Raw genomic sequence first — 14,793 nt, forward strand, 5'->3', positions numbered from 1 at the left:
CCGCGGGCAGTGAAGACTGAGATTAACAGTGGATTGATTTGAACTCTGGGCTTAGAAGCACACAGCTGACAACTGGTTTGAGAGCTCTGTCTTAGTCAGCCCACCTGATTTTCTTTTAATTTAACTGAGCAATCAGCCCTGTAGACCTCTTTGTCTATCTGCCAGATGGGTTGGAGGATTCCTGCCTGTCTTTATAAAATAGGCTTAGGTTAACAGATCATCTTTTGAAAAACTCATATATCTATCATACTTTAAATCAAAATGATCTTTGACCATAATCTGACTCTTTACTGCTGCAGTAGGTCATTGTTGGATTTGTGCAGTCAGCTGCTGGCTCAGTGCGAGGAACCAAAACAAAAGTGCTATTGTTCTGTTGGAGCATACCGTTGGAGCAGTGGTCCACATGACCACAAAATAATTGCGGGAAAAGTAAAATACCAGCATGATACAATACCAGAGACCATTTTTTTTGTAACACCAAAGTATGCTGCTTTTTTTCCACCGGTGTGGCTGGTATATCTGTAGCAGACTGTGTTTACAGGCACTGAAAACAGCTGCTTTACAGCTTCAGTATTGTTGCAGTGAATCATTCCCGGTCAAACGAGTCTCAGGAGGTTTTTCTCTGTTTTATTTGGTGCAGCAGACGTGATTACATCAGAGTAAATACAACAAATCTAACTGTAACTGTAGCTTTCTTTGGCCTTTGCCCATTAATCTCTCAAAGATTATTAAAGTACGTGTGTGCACTAAAGCTAACGATGGCCTCAAACTGGTCCAAATACTGCTGTTGACCCAGAATGATTCTTTAGTGCCTCCATGTTGGCAATAAATACATTCACAAAATACTGTAAACACAAAGGCAGATGTTATTACTTAAACAAGCGGTTTAAAAGCATCTCTGTATATATATATATCTGCAAAACATTGAAGCTTTTCTCTTTATGGTGATTTAAAAAAATGTAAAAAACCCAGTCATAACTCATAAACAGAACAGAATATAAAAGGTCGATCATACACAGGAGACTGTCTCACTGACTTTATAAAATTTTAATTTGCAGTAAAAATATAGCACGCACTCACCTCAGACTACACGAAAAATTACCACTTGAATATTCAAGTAAAATAATTCACACGTAGAGCACACGCTCGCTGCTTCAGTGACTACAAATCTAGAGATATGTGGCGGGGATCCGTTTTAGCACCTGAAGACAAAAGGTTTGTGTCTTTCTTTCTGAGTTAGTGAGGTGTATCTTTATTCCCGCTTTGGTTTCTAAGTTGCTGGGAAGTTACTGGCGATTAAGAAATCTTGTTATTCAGCTGTCCGGGATATTTCTCAAATCTCCTCTCTGCCTCCTCGCTCAATGCATCCCCTGCAGGGAGATCAAATAATCAGTAAAGGTGGTCAGAGATGCCAATAAGAGTACATTTTATTATCATTATCATTATCTGGTAGTCTCACTGCTTTCCACTGCTTACCAATGTGGCAGTTGTGGAACCAGATCCGATGTCCGTCGTACTTGCAGTTGCACTTCATGGCGTTGTTGGTGAAGTCGCTCTCAGCCACTTCATAGTTTGGATTGATTACAACCTGAACAGAGGAGAAGTATTAGATAAACTATTCCTACTCTGTTGGTTTTATGGTCAGACAAGCTGTGTGACCCAAAACTAAGTATACTAAGCACACGAAAATGCAGAATATATGCAGAATTGAGTATAAGAGAAGTTAAAGAGAAGAGTTCCCCATACAAAAAGAGCGATGAAGCTGTACTTTATTCCCTGGACCTGAAAACAGGACTTTCAAAGAAATAAAAAAAGAAAACTATGGAGATCAACTTTCTTAATCTGCCCTGTAGGTGTTATTATGTGTGGAGCTCTTTAAAAAATTAAGTACTTTTTTATTTCCTGCAGAGAAACACTGAGATTCAGTCCTGCGAAAAACAAAGGTAAGAAGCTAAGTATACCCCATGATTCAGTAGCTTGTAGAAACCATTTAGCAACAATAACATGAAGCAATAATCTGTGACTTTATCAGCCTCTCACGTCGTCGTGGAGGAATTTTGGCCCAATCTTCTCTGCAGCATTGTTTCGGTTTATTGAATCGCATGCACAGCACTCTTAAGGTGACACCACAGCATCTCAGTCAGGTTGAAGTGTTGACTTCTTTTCTTTGTCAACCATTCTGCTGTAGATTTGCTGCTGTGCTTGCGATCATTGTTCCATGACTCAGTTTTGGCCAAGTGTTAAGTTGTTGAACAGATGGCCTCACATTTGGCTCAAGATAGGCAAAGAGTCAAAACATCTCCATTTATAGAGATTGTCACACTTTGTTCAATCAACTCTTTGTACTACAATTAAATTCTGAAGAGGACATAGCCGTGTTGCCATGGCAATGCTTTGTTGTTGATTATGGCAATTTGTTTCTAACAGGTATAAGTGCAGTGGTAATAGATCTGCTGGCTTACTGAAGCTCCAGTATTAGCACGATAAACTGAAAGACGGCAGCTGAAGTACAATCAATCAAAGCATCATCTATCCTTGTTTGCCTTTACTAGCACTGAAATATATATATGAATCTGCCAAAGAGCTCTGAAACTGGCCTCATGTGGGTAAAACCAATCTGAACGTCACCATTTTTGCGGTTCTGTGCTTTGAATTTCCATTATAACTCTCTCAAATGGGTTTCTACACACTGAGTCCCACAGTCTCACCTGCATAATGTAATTTCCAGGTTTGATGTCTGTGATGTCAATCCACTGGCAGTCAATGTCATGACGGTACAAATCCCAGCAGCCCACGGTGATGCCCTGATCGCCAAAATTGGCGCACTCGTATCGTTTAGAAATGCCTTAATGTCCCAGAAGAAGAGACAGATTCAGTGAGATATGTTTGAAAGACTAGCAGCAATGCAAAAAGGTCGTTAGGGAATTTTCTGGTCATGTTTATTTGATAATAAATTCATTAAAAGGAAATCATCATTCTGACCTTCTTGACAGTCTGTGTCCTCCAGACAGAAACTGGCTTTGTGTCCCTCTGCCACTTTGGTACCGTTGGCATTCAGCAAATCATAGTGGGTAAATATATCCATACTGTGGTAGTGGCTGTATTTAATATAAAAAGAAGTAAATGTTATCTTTTATATCCTGTATTTCTCTTTTGATGACTGACCACACACTGATGTCCGTTATGGTATTTGCTTATATCTGGAATCTACATGGTGATAACAGGATGACTTTACAGGAATTTCTGACATGTTGTATATTTGGCAAAATGATAAAAACCAAAGATAACACAGGAAGTGCATTAGGTTGATGCCCATTCTAACAATGCAATACTAGGAGATGTTTTTAATAGATATACTAACGCCTCAAATATATGACCTGTGAACACTTATCCCCAAAGTCTAAACACTCAGTCAGTTCATACCAGTCATGTTACTGGATAAACACAATTGGTCCTCTGCTGTTATCTGAATAGCAGACATAAGCACCCTTCCTACCTTCTTTCCGCCAGTCTGAGCACATTTTTTGTTTCTCACAGACTAAACAAAAACACATAGACTGGAGTTATACTAGACTCTAGTCCTTTTTAAATGAAATAATAATAAACATAGTTATCTCCTATGTTCATTTGGTCAGTTTATTCATACCTACTTTTCTGCTTCAATGGTGAATTTTGTTTTAACACGATTTTGGGAACAGGAAGATACTCCCAAAACTGATTTACCAGTATGTGTGGATCACCTAACGTGTTATAAATATTTTTCTTTTCCTTTTTCAAATAAATCCAGATCAACTTAAGCAATTTGACTTTAATCCCAGACCTTAAAACAAGTAGGGAAAACCCCAACAACACATGATCTCATATGAGTGAGAAATTGGCGACTGTGAGGAGGAAGAACTCCCTTTTAACAGGATGAGACCTTAACAACGTGAACCTAAACAAAAGTTTCTTCCTTTGTCTTTCCACTGAGACTTTGAGAGTCAGAGACCTTCTGAAATTTTTGCTATAATAAAAAAAATTAAACTTCCACAAACTTATTTTGATTGAAATGCAAATCACTATTCGGGGTTTAACCTTTAATTCTTTAATCACATATTGAGGTTATTGTTTTCATAATAGACCTGGTTTCTTACCCGTGACAGGCGTGCCACACCCACGAGTGCCGTCCAGCTTTTGGCTTGAAGTCAGCGCGGCCGATGTTGTGGATCTGAGAGGAGAAGCGGAGCAAGCGGCGGTGTCCGTATGGCCAGTTGGCCTTCGCAGCTGATTTAGACAGGCAGTCCTCCTCTGCAGCGCAGTAGAGCATGTGCAGAGGGCGATCCTCGATATAAACTGTCTGCTCAACCAGAGAGGCATTCAGGACGAGGTCAGAGGCCGCTGGATAGAGAAGGAGGGTTAGGATTGAGATATGGTCCTCATTCTTTTTGTGGTAATACATGTGGTCTTTAAAGCACATCAAAGTCTTTCTCTTAATTTTAAAGAGTTATCCTTTCTTTTCTCTGCAGTTTGATGATTGCATTAAGGCTACTGAGTTTCATGAGGTCAGCAGAAGTTTAATCTTGCTGCAGATTTACATAAATATGAACAATCAAAGCTTTTGTTTGTCTCCGTGTCACTCACTCTCTGAGCAGATTACTCCCGCTGCAAACTTTGCTGCCGCTCTCTGGCAGCTGACAGTTTTGTGGTACTGGCACTGACTCAGAGCCATCTCATTTCCCATGCACTTCACACCGCTCATCACCATGTCTGTCACATTACTGCTGTCCCAATACCAGGTTTCCTTAAAGAGATATAACAAAACAGGCACACGTGCAAAGACAAAAAAAACAAAAAACACGGTGCGTCGATCAGGACAAAATCATTCGCAGACTGCTGCAGAGTTCAGTGCGCTATTACGTTCTGAAAAACAGATGTTCATGACTCATTTTTGGCCCCTGAATGAGGACACAGTGTAATGCTCACTTTATGACCACTTTGTTCAGATGCTAAGAGACTCAATAGTCTTTCTGCAAGGCTTCTCAACCTCACGCAACAATAGCCTAATCGAACCTTTAAATATAACGTGCAACAGTCACTCTCTAGTGATCAAAGTAGAAATCTGCCTCATTAACTGTAGTGGAAAATTCAATAGCACATCCTTGTAATTGTGCACATCGTTGTCCATTCTACCCATTTTTTATACTTTAGCCAGTGAAGTTGCACATCTGCACATTTTGCTTGGTTTTCTGCTTGGCTTCAAAATATCAGCAGTGAACTGGGATTCAAATTCTGTTGCACCAATAACTATGATCTACCTAGAATAACATTTTTAAGCAATATTGTTTACAAAAATTGGATTCTGCAAAGTTCAATTTTGAACTTCTACATATTTCTTACAAATAGCTTTTTGTAGGTTTGAATTGTTCACTTTATATCAGTCACTGTGACAAATATGAGGGTCTGAAGAGCTTCACTAGCTTTTAGAATTTTCTAAATGCTGTCAGTTAAATTCAGCAATTTGGGGGGGTTTTTTGGTCAGTTTTCCTGTGAGCTTTCCTCAGTTTTTACAGAAAGAAAGACAAAAGTTTATAGTAAGAAATGTAAAACACAACATACTTGTAATTCAAATCTATGTTTCTTCAACTTCATAGTGCTTCTACTGCAATCCTGAATATCACATCAGCAATATCACAGTCTGTGCTATCATTACTTGTGTGCATGTTTTGTTCATGTGTGATTTAAGTCTTCATTCCTACTTACAGTGATGGCATGCATGGAGTAGCCGAGCCCTAGCTGCCTGCAAACCACCATGGCTTCCTTTGTGGTCCAGCCTGTGCTGCACACTGTGCCCCACTTGGACCCAACCTGAACCTCCACCCGGCCCTCATAACTGCTCCGGCCGCCCACTATCCGGATCTGCAGAGTTTTCCTGCTGGGAGTCAGTGAGGGGACACACTTCCTGTCCTGTCTCTGAACTGTCTAAGCTAAACCTGTCAATGTTCATATCCAGTCCTCCCACAGTAGAAAGTGTGTTGTCGAAGCAGCAGTTTGGTTAGTCTTTTCTAGGCGATGAAAACATCGACATGGTTTCCACATGAGGTCACCACATCACTTTGGTGGCGAGCGGTTTTGGGTCAGATTAGAAGCTTCACTTGCACGAAAGTGTTTGTTTTGTTTTTTTCCCCAGACAGAGAAAGAAACATCTACCCATATGTAAATTATAATATGCTGTCACATGTTCATGAATGCATGCTCAAATATATTCTTAAAACATATACTGCAACAATTTAAGTCTACGTTAGTCATTACTACAAATGTTATATATTTGAGCATTTATGCACCAAAAGAAAAAAAAGCTGCACACTCAGTGGCCGTTTCATTTATTGCACTCTGTGGTGCGTGTGCCTGTGATGAGCTGAGTGCTTCATGATTATGTGCCGGTAAACATGCCCCTGCAGCTACTGCCAGAGAAGCTGGATTCAGCATCTCAGAAACAGAAAAACAGCTGCAACTTTTTTGAGGATGTCGGCATCTGGAGTTTACTACACTACTGTCTTTAAGGCGACAGAGTATTGGTGCCCGGAAGAAAATGGAAAGTCTCCTGTCCTCTTAGGCAACATGACCTACACAGCTAAAACTTCGAGTTTCATCAGAACGTAAGAAGGCAATGGAAAACTACCACATGAGAAGAAACAGGATTTTTTCTATGTATCCATCCTGACTGATTCAAGCAGTTAAGGATGATTTTGGTGATACAATTACAAAAATAATGGACTAGTACTTAAATGACAGCAACCATAGATCAGTAGTCCATTAGAAGACTGATTGTATGATTTCAAATCTAAATCTGCTACCACAGAATCCACCATTGCAGACCACATTTTAAATGCACCAGGCTCATGTGAGGCAAAATCTATGGCGTGAACACTCCCCAGTCTTAGATTCTGTCTATTTGAGTACACTGTTGCCTTGAATACAGTCAACTGCAGATACAGTCGTCTAAACAAGGAGTTTCTTCACTTTTAACAACACTGAAGCCTTAAAAACAAACTAAAATGAAAGGCCATTGGGTGTACATGACAGTATATTATATTTCCATATGATTTATATGTACCAAAAAAGACAACAGTTTACTCTGTTGCAGAATGTTGTCCTTGGCGGTGTTAATAACCTACTTGCAGGCCCTGGTTAGCGTAGCCCAAGCCCAGTTGCCTACAGGCCACCATGGCCTCCTTGGTGCTCCAGTTTTCACCACAGATCAGACCCCAGCTCTGTGTCCCATTAGGGTCCGAGGTCAGCACCTCGACACGGCCCTCATAGCGGGTTCGTCCTCCTGTGATTCGGATCTGTGCGGGACCAAGGGGTTAGGAACCACAAAGCAAAGTGTAGATGCACAAAGAGACGGGTTTTCTCTTGTGAACAACCTCTAATTATGTCTAAAATATTACAGGCTACTTCATGAAAAATCAATACATGTTTTACTACAGATGATAATTAATGAGATTACATTTTCTGAAGGTTTATTTTGATGATAGTATCTAATTTCAGGAGGTTTTAGCCCGCCGTCTGTGTGTATCTACACAAGGAGAAGTGTAACCAGAAATACTCGGGTTTCAGAAGAGGTCACTGCTGTCAGAAAAAGCTTTAGATTTTTTTAAAACATTTTGATTTGCTTTTTCAGCAACTCAACAAGGAAACTCATTCAAAGCAGACAAATGTGAAACTCAAACTGAGGATTTGGCCAGTGAGCTTTTTTGTGACAACAGTACCGAAGGATTATTGGTTGAGAACAGATGTGAGATTGTTCTTACTGTTAGCTCTAAATCTCACATTTTTGTGCACAAAGACGACTAAAGCAGCTTCTACTGAAGGCCAGAAAAGATATTAAAATAAACAGCGTGAAATAAGACAATATTTAACTTCTTTCCTATCCCCCCTGTAGAAGATAGAAACAATCTAAACATTCGAATCATTCAGCCTGTTTAGAAAAGTAAGTCTATTTGCTATGAATTCCATATAAAACAACAAGAATTTCTCAAATTAACAACTTTTAAATGAAACATTTTAGTGAGAAAGTTCAGGTCTGACCGAGGTCTCGAGGCCCATGTAAGGCACGTTGCAGCGAACAGCAGCGTCCTCTGAGTGCTGGCAGTTCTCTGATGTGATGTTTTTAACGGGGCAGTCCCAGATGGACCTCTCCTGCCCGAGGCACTTCACCTCATTCATGTAGATCGGACCCATTCCTGGACAAGCAGACAGACAGATGCACTGACAACTTTGAAGTTACTTTTGATAGTCTTTCAAGGTAAAATGATGAGACACATCCTACAGTATTTAAGAGCTTGGAAACACAACACATTTAGAGCTTCTGACGTAACAGATTTCAGTTATGGATGTTGTAGTTAATTATGGGGAAACCTTATCTGAAAACATTTTTTGACAAAAACTGAGGGTTTCACAAAAGTTTTAAATGGTACAAGATCTTTAAGCTGTATGTGGCGGCAACTGCAGTAATCACTGAGCCCCAAGGCAGTTAATTAGGAGTTTAAACCGATTTAGTACAATCCAGGTCACGACTGCTTTTTGGACCTTTCAAAAGGCTCAATCTGTTTTTGAGAAGCTCAGCCAATAAAGATGAAGAAGCACCCCAAACTAGCAGTACTGAAATTGTAGTCTTTGGATTTTATGGTGGTTATTATAATATACTTGATATGCTACAATATGCAGAATTAAAAGGTCTCTTTTTGCATGGCCTCCAAACTGTATGCAGTACTGAAACGAATACCGAGCTCACTTTTTAACATTGGTCAGCACCACCCTGCTTCATATTTACTCTCTAAACTCTCAGTCTGTCTCTGCAAGTCATGGCACCATGAGGTGATTGTGATGCGTAATTTCTGTGAAAGGAATTCCTTCGGCCGCACTCGTTTCCGACTTCAGTGACGTTCAGGAATGTTTCTTGGACTCGCTGAGCCAGGTGGTGGTCGGACAGGAGTCTGAACACACAGCAGAGGTCTGTTCCAGGAAGCATGACTGACAATGTCCGAGTGTAACCCTGCTCTGGATCCACAGCAGCTGATCGGAATGAATTTAATGAAAGAAGTGGCATAAAATATATTTGGAAGGTGCTTATCCCACAGCAGTTTTGCTATTTGAAGCCTCTATATAGACCCCAAGTAGGCCAGCCTGTGTTTGACCCATCACAATTTTGCCTTTTTGCTAAGAGGGAATTTTGCGAGGACCCCACAGTGGCCAGGCCACTGCTGAGGGTTGTGTGGGTCTGCCTATAAAGGCCTCAAACTTGAGTGACATTCCATTCTTAATCCATAGGGTTAAATATGATGTTGGCCGACCCTTTGCAGCTATAACAGCTTTGACTCTTTTGGGGAGGCTTTCCACAAGGTTCAGGAGTATGTTTATGGGAATTTCTGAACATTTTTTCAGAAGTGCATTTGTGAGGCCAGACACTGATCTTGGATGAGAAGGGCTTGCTGCTGTAGTTTATCCCAAAGGTGTTCTGTTGGGTTGAGAACAGGACTGTGCAAGCCAGTCAGGTTCTTCCATAAATTCTCCCATCCATGTCTTTATGGACCTTGCTTTGTGCACTGGTGTGCAGTTATGTTGGAACAGGAAGGGGCAATCCCCAAACTGTTCCCACAAAGTTGGCAGCATGAAAGTGTCCAAAATGTCTTGGTATGGTGAAGCATTAAGAGTTCCTTTCACTGGAGCTAAGGGACTGAGCCCAACTCCTGAAAAACAACCCCACACCATAACCCCCCTCCACCAAACTTTATATTTGGTACAGTGCAGTCAGACAAGTATGGTTCTCCTGGCAACCACCAAACACAGACTCGTACATTGAGTTGCCAGATGGAGAAGCATGATTCGTCCAGAAACATGTCTCCGCTGCTCTAGAATCCAGTGGCAACAGGCTTTACACCACTGCATCTGATGCTTTGAATTCTGCTTGCTGATATAAGGCTTGATGCAGCCATGGAAACCCATTCTATAAAGCTCTCCATCTTCTGTTCTTAAGGTAATCTGAAGGCCACATGAAGTTTGGAGGTCTGTAGTGATTGACTCTGCAGAAAGTTGGTGATCTCTGCACTCTATGCACCTCAGCATCTGCTGAATCCGCTCTTTGATTGTACTTGAGTTGCTGTTGTTCCCAATCGCTTCCACTTTGTTACAATACTACCAACAGCTGACTGTGGAATATTTAGTAGCAAAGCTGCACGTCTACATGCTTGATTTTACATACCTGTGGCCATGGAAGTGTTTGAAACAACTGAATTCAATGATTTGGATGGGTAAGTGAATACTTTTGATAATATAGGCTTTAAAATATTCCAGAGCCGGTGCTACCAACATCACCTCCAACAGAGGCAGACTGAGAAAACGTCTGCTGCATGTAATATTTTACAGGTAGAGTGCTGTTCAGATAAAAATAGTTATTTAAACAAATCAATTTGTCTTCACATTCATATGACAGATAAATCTTCTTTTTTTTCAGTACCGGTACTAGTTTTATTTTGTTGTATTTTTCCGCGACACCTTAAAGGCCGGTCCGTGGCGCAAAAAAGGTTGGGGACCGCTGATCTAGAGTACTGATCAATCATTTGGTCAGCAGCTAATAAGACAGATCTGAACAGACTTCAGTTAGTCCAGAACAAGGTGGCCAGATTAGTGTTAAGGTGTTCATACTATACAAATATTGATAAAAATGCATGATAAACAAGCTAAATTATACTATGGCTTACTTGTATTTTTGAAGAAAGCAATACTGGTAAACACACCATATTTTTTTTCTGCTCAGTTGCAATATCCAGATGAAATACATAACCGTAGTACACGATTTTCAACAAACCGCAATTTAGTAACTCCTCGAGTTAAAAGCAACTTTTTGAAAAACTCTGTTATATTTAGAGCAACTTTTTTATGCAATTAGAGAATTGGCTTCTATTCATAATTTTAAAAATCGCTTAAAAGCCCAATTAGGCAGCTTTTAATTCATTGTAAATACTGTAAGAGGGCAATGCCATTTGTAATGGAAATTTGTGTATTTTGTTTTGGTGTTATTGATATTTATATGCTTATATTTTCACAATTGTAAAACCTTACTGTGGATGTAAGAGCCAAATTATGTGGATATTTGGTATCCACTTTATTGTGTAACATTTTATTTGATTGTATTTGATGGTTTGGGCCCCATGAAGACTAGCAACCACTGCTGTGGAAGCTAATGTGGTTCCTTATAAATAAACAAATAAACAAATAAACATTGATCATGTAAAGGACATCCTGTGTCTTAAAAGTTGAAAAATCAAACTCAAGGCATGAACACGTGCCAGTGAGAAGAGCAAGATTTCAGAAATGAACCCAGAGTTTGTGTTGCTTTTCTGTCTGGAATGGAAAATCCAGAGTTTATCGCAGCTCAGGGTTAATGAATTCAATGTTTTGACTAAACCTGCTTTCTGGAAGACAGCCCAGGCCAACTTCTTCTGTGGTAGATATCATAATGTACACAAACTACAGCAGACATCCCCACCCAGCATTTCTGAGAGCGGGTGTGACGGGTGTGTTCTTTATGAAGCTGCAAGAAACTAATTGTATTATCTATGTGCAGCTGTTGTGTGTGTGTGGATTGGTTTTAGAAAATTCTTCGAAATTCAGCACCTTAAACGACCTAACAAAGGCGCAATTTGTTCACAAGGACATGCATTTCTTCACACATATACACAAAAAACTGCTTCATTCAGGATTCCCAACCTGCCTGCTCTAAGCCTTCAGTGAGGCTTTTGGAAGTAGATCAGCTTTTCAGCCAAATTTCAACAACTTTAATATTTTTCCTACAAGCCAAGGAAATGGACAAAGTGCAGACCAGGGAGTTTAGCTACAAAAATTATTACAATTGTTATTTAACAACACAACTCACCATAATCTATGCATATATTGTCATAGATTACATTTCTATATGTCTTCAGTGTACACACATCTTTGACTCTATGCAATGTCTTCTACACCTTGGCAGAAAAAGTCATTCTTGTTGCTCATGTGGAGCCCAGGTGGCCCAGACACATGCTGGCCTTATAAAACTGACTGCCTCGTCGTCACATGAAATGATCCATAGCCCAGCTGGAAAAAAAATACTTTTCTGCTCTAAAAGTGCCTGACCACCACTTAGGAATCACAAACACATAAAAAAAAAAAAGCTATTTAATGAATGGGGCACTCAGTCGGAGAATTAATGGATAAAACACACTATGAAAGGCCCATTATTGTAATGACTTCATCAGAAAATGCACAATACATTTACAGCTCTGTCTCTCATGTCCTCCATTCCTTCATTTTTATCTTTCTACAAGTGTAGCATTCCTTTACTTTTTCAAAAAGCTTCAAATGAGGATCCGTGTAGGAATGTTAAAGGCAGATTATCAGTTCTGCAGGTTGAAGCGATGATCTGAGAGATTAGAAGGCCAGAGACGGACAGCTGGCGACTGAAGTCCTCTCTGAAGACAGTTATAAACACATCCTGGCTTCAAAGAGATTTAATGCAAAAAAAAAAAACTCAAACAGAATCCACTCAATGATCAAAGTCTTATAAAATAATTTTTTTGAATCTGTACAAACATTTCTCTATAAATAACCTCTTCAGTTGAGTTAGATATCTACAATGGGGCAAAAAAGTATTTAGTCAGCCACCGATTGTGCAAGTTCCCCCACCTAAAATGATGACAGAGGTCAGTAATTTGCACCAGAGGTACACTTCAACTGTGAGAGACAGAATGTGAAAAAAAAATCCATGAATTCACATGGTAGGATTTGTAAAGAATTTATTCATAAATTAGGGTGGAAAATAAGTATTTGGTCACCTCAAACAAGGAAAATCTCTGGCTCTCACAGACCTGTAACGTCTTCTGTAAGAAGCTTTTCTGTCCCCCACTCGTTACCTGTATGAATGGCACCTGTTTGAACTCATCATCTGTATAAAAGACACCTGTCCACAGCCTCAAACAGTCAGACTCCAAACTCCGCCATGGCCAAGACCAAAGAGCTTTCGAAGGATACCAGGAAAAGTATTGTAGACCTGCACCAGACTGGGAAGAGTGAATCTACAATAGGCAAGCAGCTTGGTGTGAAAAAATCAACTGTGGGAGCAATCATCAGAAAATGGAAGACATACAAGACCACTGATAATCTCCCTCGATCTGGGGCTCCACGCAAGATCTCATCCCGTGGGGTCAAAATGATCATGAGAACGGTGAGCAAAGATCCCAGAACCACACGGGGGGGCCTGGTGAATGACCTGCAGAGAGCTGGGACCAAAGTAACAAAGGTCACCATCAGTAACACACTACAACGGCAGGGAATCAAATCCCGCAGTGCCAGACGTGTTCCGCTGCTGAAGCCAGTGCATGTCCAGGCCCGTCTGAAGTTTGCCAGAGAGCACATGGATGATACAGCAGAGGATTGGGAGAATGTCATGTGGTCAGATGAAACCAAAGTAGAACTTTTTGGTATAAACTCAACTCGTCGTGTTTGGAGGAAGAAGAATACTGAGTTGCATCCCAAGAACACCATACCTACTGTGAAGCATGGGGGTGGAAACATCATGCTATGGGGCTGTTTTTCTGCCAAGGGGACAGGACGACTGATCCGTGTTAAGGACAGAATGAATGGGGCCATGTATCGTGAGATTTTGAGCCAAAACCTCCTTCCATCAGTGAGAACTTTGAAGATGAAACGAGGCTGGGTCTTCCAACATGACAATGATCCAAAACACACCGCCCGGGCAACAAAGGAGTGGCTCCGTAAGAAGCATTTGAAAGTCCTGGAGTGGCCTAGCCAGTCTCCAGACCTCAACCCCATAGAAAATCTGTGGCGGGAGTTGAAAGTCCGTGTTGCTCGGCGACAGCCCCAAAACATCACTGCTCTCGAGAAGATCTGCATGGAGGAATGGGCCAAAATACCAGCTACTGTGTGTGCAAACCTGGTAAAGACCTATAGTAAACGTTTGACCTCTGTTATTGCCAACAAAGGTTATGTTACAAAGTATTGAGTTGTATTTTTGTTATTGACCAAATACTTATTTTCCACCCTGATTTACGAATAAATTCTTTACAAATCCTACCATGTGGATTCATGGATTTTTTTTTCACATTCTGTCTCTCACAGTTGAAGTGTACCTCTGGTGCAAATTACTGACCTCTGTCATCATTTTAGGTGGGGGAACTTGCACAATCGGTGGCTGACTAAATACTTTTTTGCCCCACTGTATATGTGGAACCAGATCAGGTAACTTTTAGATATGCACTGGTACTTTTCTATTAAATTTGAGCCCTCTGAAGCACTTTCTTACTACAAGCCTCATTCACCCAGTCACACACACAGGCACTTTTTATTATGCCAAAGTACTTGAAACCTAACATTCACACACTCACACTCTGATGAATGCATAGGGGGCAGCTTGGGTCTCAGTATCCCACTCAAGGATACTCTGACATGCAGATTGGAGGAGCCAAAGATCACCATTGTACAAACTTTTTAATCATTCCTGACCTTGACCCATGCGGGCACCGGTGAGAGCCTCCTTGGCGCTGCCAAAGCCGAGCTCCCTGCAGACAACGCTGGCCGACAGCAGATTCCAGCGGTCGTCGCACACAGTCCCCCACACGTTGTCTTTCAGCACCTCGACCCGACCCTCGCCTACCTTGGCACCTCCTTTCAGCCTCACATTGGTCTAAAGAACAAAGAGACACTTCACGTTATTCAACTATGCCAGCACATATCTGTGACCACTTCACAAAAAAATAC

General features: G+C 40.8%; 1 protein-coding gene across 3 annotated transcripts in view; it reads right to left on the bottom strand.

The window, feature by feature from the left end:
• Window positions 1–607: 607 nt before the first annotated feature.
• loxl3b (lysyl oxidase-like 3b) overlaps window positions 608–14,793 on the bottom strand; it is a 32,204-nt gene continuing 18,018 nt past the window's right edge. For all 3 annotated transcript variants that reach the window (XM_082515647.1, XM_082515648.1, XM_082515649.1), the window contains 9 exons: window positions 14,539–14,719; window positions 8,068–8,222; window positions 7,155–7,325; window positions 4,621–4,780; window positions 4,134–4,377; window positions 2,983–3,098; window positions 2,709–2,845; window positions 1,477–1,588; window positions 608–1,370 (listed from right to left, as the gene is read on the bottom strand). In XM_082515647.1, coding sequence (XP_082371773.1) covers window positions 1,297–1,370; window positions 1,477–1,588; window positions 2,709–2,845; window positions 2,983–3,098; window positions 4,134–4,377; window positions 4,621–4,780; window positions 7,155–7,325; window positions 8,068–8,222; window positions 14,539–14,719 — 1,350 coding nt within the window. In that variant the 3' untranslated portion in view covers window positions 608–1,296. The remainder of the gene's footprint in view (window positions 1,371–1,476; window positions 1,589–2,708; window positions 2,846–2,982; window positions 3,099–4,133; window positions 4,378–4,620; window positions 4,781–7,154; window positions 7,326–8,067; window positions 8,223–14,538; window positions 14,720–14,793) is intronic.

The sequence above is a fragment of the Aulonocara stuartgranti genome (genome assembly GCF_965226115.1).
Source record: "Aulonocara stuartgranti genome assembly, chromosome: 19".
In the NCBI taxonomy this organism is placed as follows: Eukaryota; Metazoa; Chordata; class Actinopteri; order Cichliformes; family Cichlidae; genus Aulonocara; species Aulonocara stuartgranti.